The 22,934-nt window shown below is 36.4% G+C and overlaps 2 protein-coding genes across 4 annotated transcripts; both read left to right on the plus strand.

Annotated features, from left to right (window-relative positions):
- Positions 1-420: 420 nt before the first annotated feature.
- RB195_021135 (uncharacterized protein) lies at positions 421-4,047 on the plus strand (the record flags this gene model as incomplete). The annotated part of the gene is made up of 3 exons (XM_064207723.1): positions 421-470; positions 2,032-2,164; positions 3,928-4,047. 3 exons carry the CDS (start codon positions 421-423, stop codon positions 4,045-4,047), a joined length of 303 nt encoding a protein of 100 aa, XP_064063604.1.
- A 3,038-nt stretch (positions 4,048-7,085) lies between these two features.
- On the plus strand, positions 7,086-18,350 carry RB195_021136 (uncharacterized protein; the record flags this gene model as incomplete). 3 transcript variants are annotated; one of them, XM_064207725.1, is made up of 27 exons in its annotated part: positions 7,086-7,118; positions 8,137-8,313; positions 8,422-8,518; positions 8,599-8,663; positions 9,950-10,015; positions 10,105-10,137; positions 10,183-10,188; positions 11,565-11,695; positions 12,086-12,318; positions 12,373-12,460; positions 12,833-12,850; positions 12,950-13,106; positions 13,203-13,340; positions 13,402-13,548; positions 13,614-13,725; positions 13,865-13,946; positions 14,012-14,107; positions 14,303-14,436; positions 14,836-14,915; positions 14,994-15,119; positions 15,192-15,347; positions 15,422-15,534; positions 15,597-15,665; positions 15,718-15,853; positions 17,920-18,020; positions 18,086-18,210; positions 18,262-18,350. In XM_064207725.1, 27 exons carry the CDS (start codon positions 7,086-7,088, stop codon positions 18,348-18,350), a joined length of 2,808 nt encoding a protein of 935 aa, XP_064063605.1. The 3 variants fall into 3 exon arrangements, with proteins under 3 accessions (XP_064063605.1, XP_013304911.2, XP_064063606.1); XM_064207724.1 differs by lacking the exons at positions 7,086-7,118; positions 8,137-8,313; positions 8,422-8,518; ... (3 more) ...; positions 10,183-10,188; positions 12,833-12,850; XM_013449457.2 differs by lacking the exons at positions 10,183-10,188; positions 11,565-11,695; positions 12,086-12,318; ... (16 more) ...; positions 18,086-18,210; positions 18,262-18,350 and having other exon boundaries at positions 10,105-10,170.
- Between the last annotated feature and the right edge of the window lie 4,584 nt (positions 18,351-22,934).

A 22,934-nucleotide genomic window follows, 5' to 3' on the forward strand; every position in this document is an offset into this window, starting at 1 on the left:
TGGAACAGCGCTCGAATTCGACCTTGAGAAATTCCTCAATTATAAATAGAAGAAATTTCTACGGCAATAGAAATATTAGAAAATGATCAGAGGGAGAGAGAGGGAGCACGGATTATTGACATATTTCTTGAGAAGATGTTCACAAATCAAAAAGATAATCATGGTGGCTAGGAGAGAAACAGGAAAGCTTAGTGTAAATCCTTGGATTGAAAAGTTGAGAAATTTAATGGAGACATGATATGACCTTCGGAGTCGGTCTGACCACGGCAGCTTTTCCTGCTGAAAACAACTTTGTGCAGAGGAATGTCGGCGTAGATGTTCACACGAGCAGGAAGAAAGCAAAGCAGGTGACGTATTTGTACGAATGCAAGAATGCTGTGACTTAATTAAACTTTATCCGAGTAAACTATCCGGGAAGAAATGTCAAATAGCCTGCATGGAAGCACCTCTGTAAACGCCGCATCTCTCGGGTAAGCATTGAAAAGGAGCGGATTTTCTTTCGGACGAGTGCCGACAACAAAAACAAGTCATTTGTAATAACAAAGAACAAGACTAAAGCGAGAGAGCTGCTATTCGGAGAAGCGAGCGAGCAATGCCACAACGCAGCCAGCCGCAGCTGACAACAAAACATCCATAGCCGCCACCCGACGGCGTCGTCGTCGGAAATTTGTGCACTTCTCGTATTTTTCGGCGCATTCGTCCGTCCATTTATTCAATTTTTGACGATACGCGCATGAATTTTCCATGTGACACAGTAGAAAATTCAGAGTTTGTAGCTGCTGAAAGTTGGGAACGTTTCAAACATATGATACAATCTAGGAGGAATTTGAATTGCAGTCAAACCTTCCAAAAAAAAATTACGGAAATTAAACTGGGAAACAAAAGAAAGAAGTAATTCTTCGAAAAAAAAAACAACTGGAGGTAATTACATCGAAAGGAAGAGATCGTGTCAGAGATCATTCTCAACAGAAACTTTGAAATTACACCAAATCGGAAAAATTTAATTACATTCTGAGAAGGAACTACATTCTTATTAAGGGTTAGGGACATTTTTCTAGGAGGTTCAATAATTTTACAAGAAGAACCGGTCCCAGTACCATCAACCCTCTCCCTTTAAAAAAAAAAGTACTCCTTGCCCTATGAAATAGCAACAAATTTCAAACAAAATTGGAAAGTAGGCACTCAGAAGGGTTACTCCATATCATATTGAGATCTCATTGATTAAAAAACACATAAAAACTACCGAAACCTTAAAAAAAAAGTCCCAAAATACAGTCTCAAATTCATTTTCTCGTGCAAGCCGTCAACATTATTCTCCAGTAGTAACTGTTCTAGCAAATTTATCGACATATCTATACTTTCTAACCTTAAAACTCAATGTTTTCATAAAACCTATTTTAAGAGACCTCTTGCTTTCCGTTTATTCAAAATTAAAAGAGAAAATTCGCAATCGTTCACGTACGTGCACCCGAAAAGTCCTTTTGAAGAGAAATCAGGCTTCCTGGAGAGTTAAATGCGGAATCGCTGAGTTTTGAGAGGAGAAATAAGCGACCGCAAGTCAACAACTATACATTAGACTAGAATTGAGGGAGGAGTCTAAAATTTATTTACACAAAATACCAATTACTAAAAATCTATTCACATTCATTTAACTAGTTGAGAGTAGTCATGGGACTGAAAAAAGGATATTTACGAAGGATTCAACTCTACTCATCCCACATTTTGCTCACGGCGACAACTCATCGGTCACTCCCCATATGCGACTAGGGTGATCTATGGTTTACGTAATGAACATGAGGGGAATGACAGACTGGGAATGATATCTTGCAGCAAACGAATCATTCATAACGTTATAATTCAAATTAGTATACAAGATATTGATTAATACACGTCAACAAATATAATTAAGGCAAAGATCAGAGAACTGGAAGTAGGAGATCTTCGATACAATGAGTTTCAAGTGGAAAATAGTTTTAGTTAGTATTTTGCTTCATATAGCAGTGTCATGTAAGCATTGATTAGCAATTTCAGGCATCATAAAAATCGAAAATTTTATAAGTGGTCAACTAACAACGTGTTCGAGATATCGCTGTACGATTACAAACGAGGCATGGTGCTGCGCCTGCCAGCGAAGCAAAACAGAAATGAAAGCAGCTACAATGAAGTAAGTAAAGTTAGGATGTGGAGTGCGAAAATACAGAGAGGAAAGGAGGAGGGAGGATTAGCTCTTCAGGGGGTACAAGGACTACTACTTGGTTTTTCTTCCAAAGAAAAAATAACAAATTAAAAAGCAAAGCCCCTCGACTGAATGGGACCTTACAATATTAAACTCTGCTATATACATTCTCAAAACATGTTTCCTTGTCTTTAAACAATTTATCCCAGTCTGGCTTTGCTTTTTTGCAGTTCCTTCCATTATGGCAAATCCTCATTAAATCACTTATCGCTAAGTTTCCTTTAGAGTGGTGAGCCAAAATGTCTTGTCACATTTACCATCAAAAAAAAACCATGAAATTCTCGTCCCAAAAAAATCAGCAAATGAACAGTGAACGTCATCAAGAAATCCATGGCAACGGAGGGTTCAACGAATTCTCTTTAAGAAAAAAAAAATTGGTCACTTCGACCAGGAATAAGTGTCGGTTTAGGCGAATCGTATCTCTGTGGAACTCAAAATCTGAAATATCTATGATTCTTTTGAGTGAAAGGAAACCTTCTAGATTAAAGTGTAAGCAAAACAATTAAATATGAAAAAGATGAAAGTTTTTGTGAATTATCGTCTGGAAATAGGTTAGTACAATTATTTCTTTCTATACTAACAAAAATTTTGCCGAACGAAGCGCACAACTTGATTGTGGAGGTGCGAGAACGGGATGAGCTTTGAAAAACAGGCATTCGGCTTTCCGTACTCGGGACCCATGCGGATGTGCGTGCAAAGAGTATGAGGCGGAGGAGGGACCAGGCGATGTAAGGAGGAGTGGGGGACTCGGGGAGCACCCTCTGGGCTGAGATTAAACGCTGCTCATGCAGTCCAGAATAGTTGGATCCACGTCTCTAGTTACGTCTAGCTAGATTTTTAGGTGAAAACGATAGTTTCTAAGTGACGAATTTGAATTCTATGCTTCATAACTCAATGAGGGCTGACGAGAGCATTTTTTCATGAAATACAAGAAAGAGCGCGTAATTGCTTGGTGCGTCGTCAAAGCTGCAAACCTAATGTAAGTGTTATTTGCCAATAACGCGAATCGAGCATTCATAAACAAAAACAATCGTCATAGAAGGTTGCTGAAGGATTTGAAAGGAACTGCTCAACGAATCCCACAACTCAGAAATGTATGAGAGCAACGCTGAAATCGGGGGAAGCCCATAGAATTCTGCGCGGAGCACTCTTCAGTTGACGAGACACAAGAGACTTTGATTGTTTGATCGCACTAGCTCATCCACGAAATCGAACGTTGTTCCGAAATGAAAAACTCGTACTAAGAACATATATGTACCTTAAATTTCTCTATTCATCTCTAAACGATTTCAGTGATCACTGATTTTTTTAAATTTTTTTTTCACTACACTCACATGAATTTGTCACTTTTTGGAATTCACTATAGTTTTTACTTTTGTTTTCTCCCGCTTTTTTGCTCCAAATTCCCTAAATTCTGGAGAACATAAGGGGAAAGGAAGTGGTGTCCTTGTAGCTTCCCCAAACCTCTGAAGGGCACCTCGATAGAAAATTCTCATGAAATTAGAAATTGAACAATAATTCCAATTAAGCTAGTTTTCTGATCCCAGAAGGTCCGGCACGCTGGACTCTCACGTTTCAAAGAGACGTAGAAATGAAGAGCATCGAAAAATGAAAATAGAGAGAGTAATAGCGGAAAAATAATGGAAATAAAACAGATAGAGCATATAGATTTTAAAGTCTGATTAATTCAGCGTGAAATCTTCGTTTTTTCAACGTATCTCACTGTTAATCCAGAGGAAATGAGATCTAAGTATCCAACAAGTATTTTATGCATTAACAGCAATGTTTGGACGGGAATACGTGTAATATGATGATTCCGTCTCACCTCACTAATTTGTTAATCGAGTAATACTATTATATTCTTGAACTTAGCCGATACGCTGTACTTCTAGGATTACTCTTAACACTACTTATTTGCCCATGTTCGACTGCCTTTGAATCTTGGAATGTTGAAACGTAGTTTTTAATTGATTTGATAAAGATTATTGATAAAGATGTATTTATTTATTGTTATTATTGTTTAGTTATTTATTGATGAAGAAGATCAATACTAATCTTGGCTACAGCTCAAGAAAATCAATTAAAAACTACTTATTTGATTGTTTTCTTTGGTTTTTCTGGTACCCTTTTTCTCTTCCAGAATACGGCTCTCTTGGAATACATATATGACTTATTTCATAAACATGTAGATTTTCATGCCCCATTAATCAGTTTTTTTTTTTTTTTTAGTAATTTCTTCGAAAAAAAAGAAGTGTCATTAACGTTATACAGGAAAGATTCAACAATCCATGAGCTCCTCCAAATAATGTGCTGTAAAATATTGTTTAGATGTGTTGTGTTACCGGATTTATTACCATATTTCGTTGTAAAACCAAGATAAGTAATTTTAAGGATTTTCAAAGACTTTGGAAGACATACTGTTTTCATTTCACTCTACTACTTCTAAATGTGATATTTTTATATGGTGTGTTATAAAAAGAGACTAACCTTTCCTATGATTAGTTTGGGAACGACGTCCTGAAAAAAAATCATAATCTAATTCATGGTTTTAGGACGTGTTAGCTAAGAAAAAAAAATGAAACAAGGAAAAAACGTAACAGAAAAAGCAGCAATTGACTGCCTATTTAGTTACAATCCCTCACGAGTTTTTATAATCTTATTTTGATTTCGCTAATCTCACTGAATTCCGTGATCGGAATCAAAAATAACGTAATTATCTTTAGAAACGAAAACATATTTAATAATTGATGTGAGGTAGTCAGCAAACCTAAATAGTAATTCGAACGGCACAAAGTCAATCCAATTGTTTGTTTACGGCAAATTTTCTAGGATGTAACGCTATTAATAATATTTTAGAGCAAATTACTTGTAAAATACCCTTTCAACAAGAGAATCACCTCGCTAAATAATTTTATAATCAAGTAGTAAACAGAAAATTCTAGAAGTAGAATGGAAAATGTTTTTCGATATGATTTGTTTAGGTTCTTATTAAGATAAGTAATGATACATGGATTGTGCTGCAGGCAAATAGGCGACCGTGGATTTTTGAGCATGCCTCCGATTATGCCTTGTGTGAGCAATTAACGTATGAGTGTATCCTAAGGAGGTTCACCGCCGTCGGTCCTCAAATAGCCGACTCTGGTTACCTACCAAAAATCGATTATACGTTACATCCCAGGTCCCTTGAAAGAGATCCTGATATACATGAATAATCACGGAACGCCTTTATATACGCTAGGATATATTTCATGAGCTAAGGATATAGGTCATGAGCTAGGAATCTGTTTTGGAAAATCACACACACACCTACTGAAATTTTCTGGAAGAAATCTTACTGGAACATTTCCAGTTTTCTCTGAGAAATTTCTTGTACGTAATTTAAAGTAATCGGATGCACCCGTTTCAATAATTAACGTGAGGATTGCTCTTGGTTCTAATACTGTTATAAACTTAAGATCACCTTACACCATAACATATTTCTAAAAAGTGACGGGATGAGGATTATCGAAATCGTGTAAACTGCTAGTTTTTTTTTTAGCCTAACGTAGCTCTATTTAAAACTTACGAAAAAAAAATTGGTTCTATGGATATGAAGTAGGTACATAAAGGAGAGACATCCTCTATCTCTGACCTCTTGAAAGAAAAATGTTTGTTTTATTAGGAAGATTTGAATAGTTGAATATGATGCTGTGTACAGCGGGTTTTAATTATTAGTTATTGGTATTAGTTATTAGTGTTAGTTATTATTATAGTTATTACTAGTTATTAGTTTCTAATTATTCTCGTTATTACTCTATTTGATGAAGTAATTTCGGTAACCATCATTACCTATCCTTTTTTCATATTTCCTCGGAACTGTGTAGTTCTTTGCATATCTACAGCCCGGAGAATACCTACGATGGTCACCTGTGCATCCATGAACGGCTGGAACGTGGCTTTGTCGAGGCATGTTGGCGTCTCCTCTGCCACATCTGCTTGATACGTAATCTCGAGGAAGTATTCGCGGAGAAATCTGCGGAAATCTCTTCATAGTTCTCCCATAGATCGGAACTTCTCTTCCGTAGTAGTTTTCCAAAATTTTTAGGTTAGTGAATTCTTACATTCCATTTCAAATAACTAAGCACAAAAACCAGGACCAACTGAGTAATTGAACCTTCTTAAGTTTCTATTGCTCTTCGTGGACGGTTAAACTCAAATTCTTGAACCTCGCACCAAAAGCAAATTTATTAAAATCTGAGTTATTCAAGTTAAATATTGTGAAAAAAAATATGTTACGGAGTATTAATAAATTTGTGGTCTCCAAGGTAAAAACATGTGAAGTGTTCCATTCATCAGAACTTGAGCCTTTATCCATGATTCAAACCTTGATTCACATAAAATTGAGGATTGAAGTTGAAAGCGAGATTTCGTCAATTGCTTCCTCAAAGTTTCCAGTATAAATGTAACTTTAAAAAAAGAAAAAAAAAAGAGTTCAAACTCATCGTTGGATCATCGTGGTTTCGTTTCAATCTGCCACATCACTTTCGTATGAAGAAAAAAAAAAGCAGCCTAGTATGGCCGTTCATCCACTCCATGATCAGCCCATTCATGCGGCCGACACTTCGTCGAGGGCGATTCTGGTGGCGCCGAGTCCGTCGGGGTTCCGTTTCGTTCTTAATGTTCCCCATTCAATGTTTAGTCGCGACAACATTGATTTTAGTCGTTGAGCCGAGACCTCAACGATAGATTCTTCCATATTTTTTTTTCTGAAATTTAAACCTTGCTTTACTTCCATTTATTGTGTGACTTTTCATATATGAAGACTACTTTCAGAAATTCGAAGAGGTAATAGGGCTGGCGGAGTTTTCGCATGTGTGGCAATGAGCAGATAGTTGGGAAACCAGTAAGTTCAGCATTTCTATGAGTTTCATTAGCATAACCTCAGATACTATTCTTAAGGAGTTGCTAGTAAACCAAAAACCACTATTATGCTAAAATAATCTCCATTCTTCGATGCATTATCAATTTTATTACTTCTTTTAAAGAAGAACTTACTTCCGCCGGAAGCACAGGCTCTTTGAAAATCGTATTAAGCACTCTTCCTAAACATTGTGACGAATTTTTTAATCTTTGATGAGGAAGTGTGACTTTTGCATGATTTGTTCTTCCGGGTGAAATGGGCTGGAGAGCAGTAGAGACTTTGTGGAATTCCACAAAAACCTATAAAGTAATCAAAAAATGTTTCGGGCACATTTTTCGCATTCATTTTACCACTGCTACACCTCTCTAAAACTGTTTCACATTTTAATGAACAAAGAAAAAATTCTTCAACAGAGAAATTAATTGTCTTCACGCTTGTTTTTGTGCACCCAAATTTTTCCACTTTTGAACCACGGAATAATTTAAAATTGCGGCATAAAATACAACATGTGTAACTTTTTAATCATTTCAATGATCTTCATGGAACCAAGCAACGCCTGTCACGTTCAAAACATATAAATTCGAAATTACGACTTAAAAGTGTGTTTTACATTCCGGGAATCTCAGTATCATGGTTGAAAATAATTAATAATAAATTGTTTGTTTCGAAGTATTGCATATCGTAATGCCTGGGAGAGAAAATCCAAATTTTTTTTAATATCCTTTTTAGTCGCCTTATTGGTGCTTCTCCTAACTCTCTTTCTAATCAAGTTAAAAATTGTGATTTCAAGGTAAACATCAACGCTAACAATGACAGTAACTATAATGTATTACTTACTAACAGCTCTACTTATTTAGTACTATTCGCTCGACTTGTATTTGATGATAGGAAACCAGTACTTTTTCTCTGCAAAAATTTGCTAACCATTTTTTTGGCATAATTATTTAATGAATTCGAGCATATATTTATCTCACAGCTTCCTTAAAAATATCTCTTGCAGGTGTTTCATGAGATCATGGATAGTTCGACGCCAACTCCAGATCGATCCATAAACGGGCTTATAGTTTTTCTAACTTTATTCCTATTCCTCACACTACTAACTTCTGGTTTGTTAGTGTGCTTGACGAAAATTTGGTGTGGGCATAGAAAAACTTCCAGTCAAAGTGCACAAGCTGAGGTAACTTTCAGTTCTTTTTATCATATTGTATTGCTGCTACCATATCTAATAAACAAAGAAACTATGTAATAAAAATTGCGTAATATGCAAAATCTTCACTTTGTTCAGCAACGCCAATCAGTTGCCGGAGGCTGCTCAACACAGGATAGCGATTCCGATGAAGAAGCTCAATCAGTTAATCGGGCCCCTGCTGTTCGACGTCTCTGTAAGTTAACAGAAAGAAAAAGCAAAAAGTAGTCCTTGGAAGTTCTTGTAGCATAACCTTTTCAAAAAAAATGATTCCAGCACAACGAATAATCAATTTTGTTCAACGTTCACTTCAAGACGAATCACCACGGCCAACAATTGAGGTAGGAACAAATTTGAGTCACTTGGAGACCGATGAAAACCACAGAATGAGAAATAATCAATTTTGAGATAGCAAGAAGATAACTCGCAGAAATAAACCAGGAAAGTTGCGTATTCAGGAAAAAGCAAACAAACAAACACTAATTTCTTCAACAGTAGTGGTCGTATGTGATATAATAAATATTTAGTTCATAAGTATCCAGACCAACTTGCGTCCAAAGCGTGCATCTTAAGACAAGTCCCCTATAAAGGGCATAGTTGTAAGAGACCAAATCGACACCATGGAAGGCCGAGCGATTGATTTCCAATTGGATCCAAGCGTAGATCAAAAACTGTTGATCGACGGTCGCGTAGAGAATACGGTGGTCCTGAAGTTCCGCACTTCCTGATGACCTTGTTCAATCCGAAATCTATACGTATAACTTCTGTCAGAGGCGGTATCAATCGCTCCGAAATAGTAGTGGTAGTACAAGTCGCATTTTTAAAACACACCGAAAATCCGCTAAAATTCCGGCAAAGAATAATACAGACGGATCATTGCAAACTAAATAATGTTGCAATTAAATTTATCGATTTCATCCAAATTCAAATATGATATGAAGTTTCTTTTTTACCACAAAAGAGGGCAAATTGTTTGGCGTTGATCAGCCCTTTTCTGCTCCAATGCTTTAGATTTTAATTCAGAATCGTAGAATTTTTGATCGCGCACGCAGTTCATACTATAATTTCCGAAAGCTAACTGATTTATCAATCAGTATCAATTTATCAATCACTCAAATAAATTTGCTTATCTGAGGCAACATTGTCACTTATCTATCAAGTCCAGAACAGTGGAAGGCTTAATTGGCCTCGGGCAATGTCAAACCTCAAGATGATAAGCTGAATGGAATGAGATAAGGATAAATAAGCTGTGATTGCTGTTAAAAGAAAGCAATTGAAGTACATTGGCCAAAGAAAGACGCGTATCGGAGTGCCAATAGTGCTCGACATCCCTGTACCTTATTGATTGACGGATGTTTTTTTGACCACCAAATTGTAACCTATTATCGCATTGGGCCTTGCAAAAAAAAAATGTATTTTTGGAATATTTCAACACCCCTGCAAAAATGTATTACCACTATTATTATTCACAATTTCATTACTATTTGTTCTCACTTTCTCTTCAAAAGGATACCTAAACACTAACTTCCCGAGTTGAGATGGTACTTTGGAAGATTAAAACCATTTTCAAAGTCGCATTTTTTGATTTTTTTTTCTGATTTTCACTCATGATAGAAATAACACTCAGGAGAGTCCAGAACCTGAAGTTCCTTCGGCGCACAGTATTCATGGAGCAATAGAGGACTCAACTTCGGTAAACTTTAATCGAACTATTCTTTCTTTTTGTCTTTATTTTCCTATCTTTTCTCCGTTCACCTTTGCTTCTAACAGCTTTTTTTTCAGAACTTCTCAGGAAATAATCCGAACGAATTGCGAGTCAGTGATCCGACTTGTGTTATATACCTGTAGACAATTGTCTAGATTAAAGTTCGTGGCTGTTTTTTTTTTACAGGAGTACATAATTTATAAAATTGCAACAAATGTTGGGATTTGTTTTTACTAGTAATTCTTTTCTCTTCTGGATTTTGGTTTAGGCTGAATTCAACATCTTCAGTAAACCTGTTTTCATTGAGTTTCTAGCAATTCCACCGATTTATCTTCCCCCTATTGAAAAGAATACGAAAATATTGGTGCTGTCCAGATCTTGTGTACTTCCATACTATTCCCATTTGTAAACAAATACTTGAATTAGCGATTGAAAAAAGTGAAATAATGGGGAATAACAAATGTGACTATTATATTCAAAACGAGCAGTGATTGCTAGCGTTATCCACGAAAGCAGCTCAAAAAAATAAGATACTAGACCCTGTTCCCATGTTTCAACTAGAAAACCACAAGTATGCAATCAAAATCTCCCAGGAAAGGTGATATTTCCTTAGAATTATAATCTTCGTAGCTCAATGATGAGCATTGACACTTCCCGTAGCAATTTGCTGGTTTAATGGCTATTTTATCAGCGCTTTCCTTAGTTACTCGCCTGTTCCTTGAGCCTTCAAATTGCAGAACTACTCACTTTCTTGGGACACTAAAGTAGTTATTATGTTATAAGTTTGCGTTGTCAACATTTTTACTTATTTTAGAGCACCTTTAGTTACTATGTTAATTATTTACTTTAATGTAATTTGAAATACTGTGAGGGAATTCATTATGATGTGTGTTTGTACCATCTCTCTTTGTATGTACTAACCTTGTTGACTGTTTTTACTACTTTGAGTCATATCAGTAGCTGGGTTGGTGTTGGCTGGGTATTTACAAACCAAGATGCTGGTACGGTTAATTAGCTCGTTGGTTTTTTTTTCTTTCCAGCAAATTCTGTCGTCATCACTATTAACTTCTGTATCAAGGAAATAAACCAAATCCGTTATTCCTAAAAGTGCAAGAATACGTTAATAGGATATTTTGTCGGATCTGAGTAAATATGTTGTAAATTTTGAAGGACCCCATGATCATAAATTTTGTTTCACGTAAAGGTATCTATAAAAGTCGTACAAAATGATTAATTAATATAGAAAACCTATAAAAATAAACGTATAAAAGACGTATAAAAAAGAACGTACAGAAAATATGGAAAACGATTTTTTTCTTAAGTTTTAAGGGATCAGGTGCGCTTAGTACTATTCTCTAAGTGTGATTAAAATCCTCTTAAAATAAATTACCAAAAAACCTCAGCACAAACTAACTTCATGCTAATGGTTTGTGATTAAATTGTGTTCATACTTTCCTTATCCTCTTAAATTCTATAGAAAAGACAAGTAAAAAAATGATTGAAATATGGTTGGAGGTGAACAGCTTAACTTCTTCAGATGCGACTACAATTATCCTTGCTTCTGCTATTAATCCCTGGTCTCGTGTTGTCCATAGAATTAAATATTGAGAACGAAACAGAATTTTGGAGCGATATTCTGAGTTACGCCGATAGTGTTGGTGTTCGAAGGTAAGTAAACCTTAAAAATCTCATAGTAACATACTGTATTATGTCCTTAACAAATTTTTAGTATTTATAAATCACTTGTGGTTCACTCGAAAACATTCCCAGCTCTGCGGATTTTGCCTACCAAGAACAAAAATTCCCGAAAAATTCTCAAACATTGCATATATTTGCTCTAACTCTACCTTTATTTGTTTTTGATCCCTTAAAATTTAATGTCTCCGCTATGATTTTCACAACACTGATAAATACATCGGCCCCTTTTGAAGTGAACGTAAGCTGTGATAGCAACCTTAGATGACGCATAGCTTTTCCGGATTCCCTTTGAAAATCCACCTGCAATTAATTTCTCTATCATATGCATGAATCATATGAATATTCAAATTCTTCTTGAAGGTCGGTATTAGTCACGTTGTTACGACCAGATGCAGATGTTCCTGGTTCACTCAGTGGAAAACCTATCAGTTTTCTGGATACGAATCTTGGGAAACATGGAAATCAGTCTCATGGTCAGGAGCAACATGCTCACAGCACTCATGGTGTGAAGGTGGCCTCGTTCAAGTTTGATTATGTAAAGGAACCGCTTGTTCTTACTATATTCATAATAGTGATTGGGATTTTCAAACTGTGTGAGTTAATCCTACAATTTCTCTCTAACAATATTAAAGATGTTGTATTTTCAGTGTATCATCATACACGTTATATCCAGAAAATCATTCCTGAATCATGTTGTCTAATTTTAGTCGGCGTTGGACTAGGATTGATCTTCATGTTAGTTACAGTAACGCTATTGTGTAATTTTCAGTAAACGAGTTTTTATGAGGTCTTCTGAGTTCGGCTGCCTTTGCTGCATAGGCTGAGGTTTCATCCAGAAATTGCGCTGGGACCATTTAGCTCGTAGCCTCATCAGACCCTTTTAAAAAAAGAACATGGTATGCCGACCACCTATTTCCTTGATGATCTAAGGTGGAAATCAATTGGTGGCCCGCCATATTGACGCAACACATCCCCGAAGAGTTCCTGGAAGAATCATTCCTAGTTATCTTTGCTTGGAGTGCGTACTCTCCCATAAAGCCGACTAGTAGTCTTTTTCAATCTTTTTTTTGTTGTTGAAAGGATTATTCTGCATCCGTGTGTTCTAAGGATTGGTAGGTATTACAGGTATGCGTGTGTCATTAAGAAAAAAAAAACTTGCTGGTGAACCTCAATATTTATTTGTTACTTATTCCAAGGATTTGATTACTTCAGAAACAATTTCAGAGGCGACGATACACATGAATCTGTCAAGTTTCTGGAATTCAACTCAAAAACCTTCTTCTTCTTCCTTTTGCCGCCGATCATTCTCGAATCCGCGTATTCGCTTAGAGATCGAGCATTCCTGGAGAATATAGGAACTATTATTCTTTATGCAGTTGTGGTAAATTCTCTTTATCTCTTCTTTCTTAATCTTCTTTTCTCTTTTCCCCTAAATATACGAAAATAATAAAAATGCTAATTAAACTACTTGGCTTAGGGAACCATTTTTAATATTGTGCTTATTGGTGGAAGCCTAGTAGTGCTTTCTGACCTCGGATGGATCGATGGTTTCCGGATTGATCCCCTTGATTGCCTCGTTTTCGCTTCGCTAATCGCTGCTGTAGATCCTGTTGCTGTAATATTGAATTTTTCTTTGTTCCTCTCGTATTTTGAAGTGTATGAGTAGATTCTGTCAGGTTTTGGCAATTTTCCAAGAAGTTGGCGTGAACAAAATGCTCTACTTCATGGTATTCGGCGAATCATTGTTGAATGATGCTGTAACTGTCGTCTGCTACAACTTGGTCATCGAATTCAAAGAGTTGGATTCTATTGGATTTCTGGATGTATGCTACTTCCCTCAACGATTCTATTCTACTTGCCTGTTAATAGGATTATTCTAGTTTTTCAGTGCTTTATGGGATTTCTGGCTTTTCTGTGTGTTTCTTTGGGTGGCCTAGCCATAGGTCTTTTCTTTGGTTTCATGTCCGCGTTTGTCACTAAATTCACGAAGCACGTTCGAGGTACGTTTGTCAGGAGTGAGCCAGAGAAAAGAGGATTATGATGTGTTTGTGGATATGTAGGCGGTGCAAAAAGTAATATGTGACACAAAAATTTGAGTTTAGAGCTGATTTTTCTTACTATATATCTGTTTTCGTTTAGTTGTTGAACCAGTGATTATGTTCGGGATGGCGTACATGTCTTACATGGGCAGCGAACTGTTCCACTTCTCCGGAATAATCGGGTATACCAGTGGAAGTTGTAGTGGTGACAGAGGTTTCCGATTCCTTTTTTATGCTCATTTTCCAGGATAATAGCTTGCGGTTTATTTCAAACACATTATTCTTGCGGAAATATAAGTAACAAATCATTTATAAGTGTTACATATTTTGCAAAGGTAGCCAGGTGAGCATCTGTTGTATTTGTTTCTGGATTTTTCTGATTCCCCTGAAACAGTCTTTATCGCTCGCTTCAAGCACCGTAAGTGGATTTCTTTCCACGTAAAGATTTTTTTTTTACTTGTTTTGAGCTTAAAGCTGTGGATCGACTGTTTTGTGTGGGATCTATTCCCGCTACCTGAAATCCATCCCATACTTTCAGTTCAGTCTCAGAATCTCTGATTTTTATTGTTCTTGGTGTAATGTTGGTGAATGAACAGGAATGGTTTTGGAGCGATTGGCATCCATTGTTTTCCTTGTATTCCGTTGTGCTTTGCATTGGAGTCCGCTTTTTAGGTAAGACCTTTGAGGTTGAGGCCAGATAGGTCTCTCAGGAGATCGGTTTTCCTGATTTTGAAATGTTTCCTCCAATATTTTATCGTGCTATTTTTACTACCTTATTTTTTTGCGATGTTCTGTCAACAATCCAGTTTTTTTTTGAAACTAAACTTATAAACCAGAAAACTGATAGAAGTTCCACACAACGAATAAATAAACAAGCATTGCCATCGAATGTACGGACTACTTCCTGAAGCACATAATATTTCCATCATTTTTCCATTTTTTCAATATTTTTTTTTGCGTTTGCTTCTCTTTTAAGAGTATTCGTTCGTCCCTTTCCTCGTGCAGTTCGTTGAAACAAACTTTTTCAGGCTTTATTCCTTCTCGTCTTCCACTTTAATCCTTTAATTCCAGTTGTGTTCTTCCTAACGTACATTGTCAACCGATTTACTGGTGGCGTCCGTCATATATCATTCCAGGAGCAATTTATAATGGTGGGATACAACTGGAAACGAAAATTTCACCTTTTGCATCTTTTCATACATGAATTGTCCTTTAAACGAGTAATTCAGGCTTATGGCGGCCTCAGAGGAGCGGTTTCCTTTTCACTTGCCTTTATGATCAGCAATAATGTACCAGTAAAGAATACCATATTATCTGCCACCTATATGGTGATACTGGTTACTGTATTTTTGCAGGTTCAAGAACTAGTTCTCTTCTGTTTGTGATGCTGTTCTCTTTTAATGTTTACTAACCTATTTTTTTCAAAGGGAGGAACGATTAAACCATTGGTGCGATACTTAAACATTCGTCTGGCTCGTAAAGAGGACAACTTCAGACTTTTTATGGAATTTAATCGTGGTATGATAGTGCATATGACTCAAGGAATAGAGGATTTGTGCGGATATAAGGATCGGAGTGTTGCTGTAAGTGTTAGGTATCGATCGGTCTGTTCAGGATGCGACCGTTACCGTATCGCTCTGTAACCAGTCTCGTTCAGCATCAATTGAGTGTATTCTCGAAGGCGTACTTGCGACCGTTGTTGCAGCGAGGATACAGGAACGAGCAGAAAGAGAGCAAATTGCTTGAAATGGATCGATTTGAGACAATGAGGTGACGGAAATCGTGGAATTTTGAGTGGAAAGGAAGTACACGATCTAAATCCAGTGATTAAGAGAGCTGAAACAGAGTCCATCACAAAGTTCTTTCAAATGGCAACGAGCGGTGGATGAATTAGCGGAAAGGTAGGCCGACAATTCATGGATAAAACACGGTTTGGGAAATATTCGTATTTAGTGGTGGAATCCCTCGTGACATGTTGGAAGAGGAAGAGTTCTTCATCAATAAAAAAGAAGATATTGAAAAAGAGACGGAAATGCTCACAAAAGACATATCAAACATACGACATCTTTTGCATAATCCATTTGAAGAGGTATGGATAATTTCTCTGTTTTTATGAACTTAGGTGCTCAAAATTGTTCCCCTCTCTGCCCTTCTGGAATCAGAACTTCTCTTCCAACGCATGGATAATGTACAGTCCCTGCTTTCCTTATGGTCGCTGAGGAACTTCTCTCGCAATCGAAGAAATCTCGAGCCTTTTGTAGTCGAAGAAATAGAACTGTATCTACATAGCGAACAATTTCATGAATTATCGCAAGAAAATATAAAGGAGATTTAGTTGATTCCTTCCTTTTCATTCCTTTTTTTCTTTTTTTTTTGAAATATTTCTGTAACTGTTAATCATCGTTACCGTTGGATAGAATCGTATTTCTTTCTTTTTGATTCTGGATGTGAGTTGTCATGGTACTAAAGAAAGAAAAGAAAGATGGAAGGCCCCCGGAAAGATGGAAGGCTTAGTTGGCGTTGGTGTGGTTTCCAAGAACTAACGATCGATCATGAAGTCAAAGATCAATTAGGATCAGATCCAGTGCAGATCAACTTACGTGACTAGGAGGCCCTCGCGATCCTGAAGGTGGGACCTCCATGGTAAGGCCCGTACATTGCAGTTTCGGAAAGGGGGGCCTGTTTGACATCCTCAAGTTGAGGTTCCAAAAGCTAAATTTCTTTTCGAATATAAGTGCCAAAAACCGATAAGAAAATCAATAGATCTGCGGAGAAAGAAATGTCAATAAGCCTCCAACGCTTCGTTGATTCCATGAATTTCGGCGTGGTGAATCCGAACTCCAAGGTAAACCCTGTGTACTTCTGTTCCTTAGCTGTTACTGTAGAGTAACTGTACGCATCATGGCCTTTAGCCTTCACGAAAAGTAGGGTTTTTCCTAACTTTCACCATTTGAAACGAACTTAAAAAACTGAAGTTGGCGGGTGTGGCTCAAATTGGAGAAGTCACCAAATCCACATCTTGAGATCTGGTTTAAGCTTTTCTCGCAAAGCGAAAGCGATAAACGTCTCGATAGTGTTGAGAGGTATGACTGAGCCATAAACAAATCATTGGAGCATTTTATTTATTTATCTATCGCTCTATTTTCTGGATCCGAATTTGCAGCAAAAGGCCATCCTAGGGCTGTTTTTTGGACAATTTCTGGAAAGCATTTGGCTTCAATAACTGGAATAAGATCCACAAATTTTCAATTCGAAATGTTACAACAGATTCTACAACGTCCTACCCGTGCCTACCACAACGAACGCTGCATACTTTGGTTACAGAGCTCTGTCATTGTCACGACCATCCATAAATCATTAGAAAACCAACTGTCACCTCTTGAGGCACATCCAGAAGAAAAAAAACACTTCAGTAAAGACTGCTTCTGAAAATCCCTTTCCAGAAGTTTCTTGACCCTATCGCGGGATTGAATGTCACAAACAAACATTTTTCACTTGGGTAGATGTTTACTACAATGACTTCTATATAGACTAGTGAGTTAAAATCTATTCTGAGTTACAAAGAAAATAATAATAATAATAATAATAATAATAATAATAATAGAATAATAATAAAAAAATAAAGTAAAGTAGAAAAAAATAGGATCAAACTTGCATTATTTTTGCAAACGTAACAATACAAATAACAATAAGAAACTTTTTCACAATTGCCGTAGAAAAATCATTCAAAAATCATTAAATTATTACATCATTAAAAATCGTAGAAAAATCATTAAAAATAGACTCTCATTGTCGTTCTTTGAGTGTAAACTCAAAAAAAAAAACTAGTTGAGTGACAACCCTAGTTCTTTTCCTTCACCAAGAAGTATATCTTTTTTAGGATCTCTCTTTCACCGTAAATTCTTGAAGGCAGGTTAGCTTGTGCTTGCTTCATTTCATTACACGTCTTGTTGTCTGTAGTGTTGTTTACTTCACTCACAATAGACGCTAAGGAAGGAAAAAAAAAACTTCCCTCCGAAATTTTTGAATTGTCTTCTTGTGGTAGTCCGTAGTTTATCTAAGAATGCTATTTGCACTTGCTTCATAATTTGACTCACTCAGCACTATTTTCTTATTATTATCTACTAAATATTGTTAAACAACTGTTTCTTGAAGTACTACGCAAATCGGAACCTGGTAGGCGAGGAAGAGAAGGAGAAACGCCGTGCCTCCGAAGTGAACCACCTACGAATGCTCCATTGCCGCGCTCAAGGAATGTGGGATAACAAATCATTAGTTTACTTTTGACTACACCGAGAATAGGTGCCGATTTTGCTTTCAGGAAACCAAAGCGATCAATATTTGGGAAACGCCAACAGGCGAAAAAGAACACTCATCAAGGACTTATAATGGCATCGTTAGGTTCGCTGGGAGTGCACGCTGTTGAAGCAGGGATTCATGAACCGAGTACGTTTACCCAGTAGCTGAACAATGTTGACTACATAAGAAAATCTTTAGGATCATCAGTTGATGAAGGTATTACTATAACAGAGCCTGAAGACCATTCGTTGTATACTATCCGAGAGCAAACTGAGACAGGATCGTAGCTTTATTGCAGGATATAAGAGAATTGTTGAGAATTTCATTTGCATTTCCTTTGCAAAGGTTACTTTTTTTTGTCATATATGTACAGCAAACTGTTGTTTTCTTTCAATCTTTTCACTGCTATCTTTCCTTAATAATATAACTTTGAATGAATGTACCAGGAACAATAAGGATTCAAATGTTTTGATGCAGAAACCGATGTTTAACTCTAGTCTCTAGGAGTTAGTATTACTGTTGACTCATGTGTAACGTTAGAGGCGCAGAAATGGTTTCCAATCAATGTATGCGTCATCTGGATGACTGTACAGGAATGTTTAAAATTCAGATGTTGCTGTGAAAAGACACATTTCTTGCAGGGAATACGAAGAACAACATCGGTGAAACGCTGAACACAAAGAACTATCGGTTTCTTCAGTCAGCATCCTGATTAGAAGGATTTCCCGGCAATCAGCCTTCTTTCTGCCTTTGAAATCTACCAGTCGTCATCTCCTCTAGTTGAAAATCTTTTTGCTGTGCTATTCTGTTCCCTGATGTGACGTAGACAAAATCTTTTTGTATGAGTTATTTGGAGGAAACTATATCCGTTAAGTAAAAAAAAAATAGATGAAAAAAAGAACAAGAAATAAAGGAAAGAAGATAACAGATGGAGGGAGAAATCTTGTAAAACGAAGGGAAATATTGAAATAATATTATTTTGTATCCATCATTATTTTTTCTTTTTGCTTGTAATTTTCTTTTTGACCACTATCCCTGATTAAATATCTTATCAATTTTATAGAGATACTGTATGACTTTAAAGGAACTATTCATTTTATTTAATCATTTCATGGATATCATAACCGCTCTTTATTATGACTTCTATTTATTCCTCCCTTTTATGCCTCTTACCCGATTTTTTTCCTTTACTTTAAAAATGGAATGTCACTACTTATTAGGAACATGGATTCCTCAGTTCGTCTCCACTTTTCAATCCTTTTTTTTTCGATATTCTTTTGTGGTAAACGTCCCGTATAAGACCGGTCCGAGTTGTTTGCATGTGGCGTGTGCTGCCACGTCAATTATTTCACTTAACTTTAAAAAAAGCAATGAAAATGTATACGCGAACTCACCGATTTAGTTGTTTGAAGAGAATCGCAACGTTGACTGTAATCGAATTAGGTAAGCATGTCACGAGCAGAACTCTATGGATGACCTTTTCATTTACTCGAAAACATCCGGTACATTAATATCGGCTAAAAAAAAACTCGTTTTAATGGTGTACATATGAAAAAAAAACCATCTGTCCTTCCAAATATGAAATGAGTTTGGTTTATGCGTTTAGTGTGTCTCATTAACATTTGTTCTATTACGTGGGTGACCTCGTTTGACGTTTTAACCAGTTCAAAACTGAAATTTGTTCCCTATGTGAAGTCCAGACTCGGCGTACGGGATTTTTTTTTTGCATAGAAGGGTGTGTTTCTCTTCACCTGAACGTACTCTTTTTTTTCGAAATCCTACAAAATTACCATGTTAGCGCAACTGTCTCCCTTTTTCTATTAATCCTTCACCTCTGCTGCCCCTTTCTTTTTCTTAATTCTGATGCATTTCCTCTGTGAATTCCGCGGTAGTCTTCTGTAGGATTTGGAAGCTCCCTGCTCCAGAATTTTTTTTTCGCGTTTCTTTATCGTTTCTAACTCATCCCTTGTAATGAAATCGACCTAATATTTTGTAATATGAACCTAACCATATCAACCTAATAATTTCACACCAAAGTTTTATAATCCTTGCAGCTGCAATTTTTTCCTTTTTTTTTGTGCGAGAGGACTAGCATTTATAAGTGACTCACGATAAGTGGCATTTGTTTCAGTAAATTTTTCAGAGCAACAACTCTTATTTTTTACTGTCTAAAATCGAAAGAGGAGGCAATTAATACTACAAAAAAGGCTTCTATTCTTGAATAACTCTTTTTTTGTTCAGGTTACAATTCTGTTTTTTTTTATCCGAGGCCACAGTAAGCTGTGTCGATGCCTAGAAATCTTTATCAAGGGGTAAACTTGAACATTTCTTAGGTAAAAAAAAAAACTCTGGAGCATATGTAAGGCGTTACTCCAAAATAAGCCTGAGAAACAACAAGGAGTTGGTAGTTGTCTGCGCGCAGGAGCAGTTTGATTATTTAAAATATTTATAAAAGATATGTATTATAATTTTTTTGTAGAATTAGTCGTATACAATTCAACCTGAAAATCACCTTTATTCCCGTTGTTCTTCGATTCGCTCGAGCGGGGCCCGATAATATTTTCATTTGTCCCGAACCCATGCTGTACACGGGCTTCTTCTTCCGCCGAGGACAGGAACAGTATTAAATTAGGTTTTCAGACTCCCGAATCCTGGATTTTAGCTTTGATTTGGCCAGATGGTGGGAAAATTACATAGCTTTACACAGCTTTGTGTTCGTTCTATTTCGAATTTCTTAAATATTTATTTGGTTACCTATTTATTTGCTTTATTTTCCATTCATATGTAACAAAGTTGCACGGAATATCACAGAGTGTTTATTCCCAATGTGTTTCTACATCTTTCAAACTCACTATTTTAATTAGCCAAATGTAAACAATCGTTATGTTTACATTTACAACTCCTTCAAAAAAGGAACGATCTAACCAAAGAAGTCGTTGACCACAGCGGGCTCAATAAAATTGAATTAGCTCTCTTGCGACGATATATTCCTGAAACTTCCTCATGTAAACATTCCGCAACAATACATTTCTACATTTCCACCTACTCTTTGTATTCGATTTTAAAATAGATAAAATTTTAGAAGTTTAGAACCCAATTTTTTGAAAGGATGCCAGCAAAATTTTTTTTAGCAACAGTAGATTTTACGCTAGTGTAAATAGTAAGATAATATCGATAAAAACAAGAAGTACACAATGTGGATCGTAAACGAAAATCCATGCCATAAATGCCATAAAACTCACCGCAAATTGAAAACAGCAAATTGATTAGAGGTTAAAGACCAAAACATGACAGAAAAAAATGGACGTATTGATGGTAGAATTGTATTGTATGGATAGGTAGTAGTACGGGTTTTTTCCGGAAAAGAATTGGAATCATTCGTCAAAGATGGGTGGAAGACTCAAAATGCATTCATCAATAGCTTATCGGTTGCCAAACTTGGACCCTACCTTAGGCAAACTCTGGATCCCTGTTTTTACTCCTAAAATATTTTGATCTGAAACCTATAACTAGTGGATTATTCATGTGGTTTCGTCTAATGTATTTTTTTTTCCAAATTCTCTGGACATTGATAAGCGTTTCGTGAAAAATAATGCCCTCAAAAGTATAAGATAAAATCCACCTCTATCATTCCGTTTGAGTACAAAAAAGATTAACTAAACTTGTCTGTACTTTTTGTTGCATCTTTCAGGATTGGTTTGGAAAGGAACTGTCGTAGGGGTCAAGGGAGGCCCTTTCCGTTGTTTGAAATTTTTTTTGCCAACTTCGTAATAGTTTGCTACGATTGTACTCCACTTAACTGAAAAAAAAACCTCGTTAAAATGAGTGAAAGGTTTCTTCTATGATTCCTACAAGCATTTCCTTCGTACTTTATTTTTTTTCTTTCAATGTCACATTTCTACTGTCATATGACGAACTCCAGGAATAGTTGGTCTACCTATTTCAAAGTTTTCCATTCACATCTTAGTACGACTTCCGCCACACGCATGTATCACATCTGGAATGATCCATGATTATTTATTGATCCCTCAATCAAAATCATTCACTTTGGTGCACGAACATCTGGTTTTCGTTTTTTTCGGAGCTATGCTAATGCCGGCTAATTCCAAAGGCTAACTCAAACGTATGTCCAATCACTTTTTTTGGAATGTTTCGTGGAATTCATATCTTTTTTCCTTTGCCGAAATCCTTTTGCACTGCGCTTTTTTTCGATGACTATTGCGTTGAGCGTTCGATGAATAAATCAGTACGCAAACATTCATTGGAATGCCGGAGGAACGCCTAAAGTCATTTCAACACAAACACCGGAACTTTCGATTGTCATTGTCTACTGGACACCTGTTTCAACCCATTGTTCAGTTGAAAACAACACAAAGAAAATATTCAGGATATCAGGTATGTTGATAAATAATTATGGAATTGCGCGCTTCATTAAATTCCATTGAATTTTTTTTTAACGTAGTGTGCTGATGTGATGTACAATGCCCACCTTGCATATGGATATATTTCTTTATTTATGCTTATATTTATATATTTATATATGCATGTAAGAAGAGGATGCATAGGGAATTTTCACAGTCAGAACGGAATGTATGAAATTCACGAATCTGCAGGTAAAGGACCCTATCACTACAGTATGATTACTTTATTTACGCTTACAAAAATCCTTAAAGATTTTCAGAATCCTTTTAAATCGTATTAATAAGCAATTTGTTTTTACACGATATTTTGATATGCTTGGTAGTGCAAGCTGAACTATGAATATTTCCTCAGTTAGTACCGTATCGTCTAATAATTGCTTAGGTCCTCTTAATGGGCTAAATGATTCAAAGGTTTCTCCTAGTTCTTTGCTTTCCTGGAAAAAGGTTATT

This window comes from Necator americanus, chromosome X, assembly GCF_031761385.1.
Source record: "Necator americanus strain Aroian chromosome X, whole genome shotgun sequence".
In the NCBI taxonomy this organism is placed as follows: domain Eukaryota; kingdom Metazoa; phylum Nematoda; class Chromadorea; order Rhabditida; family Ancylostomatidae; genus Necator; species Necator americanus.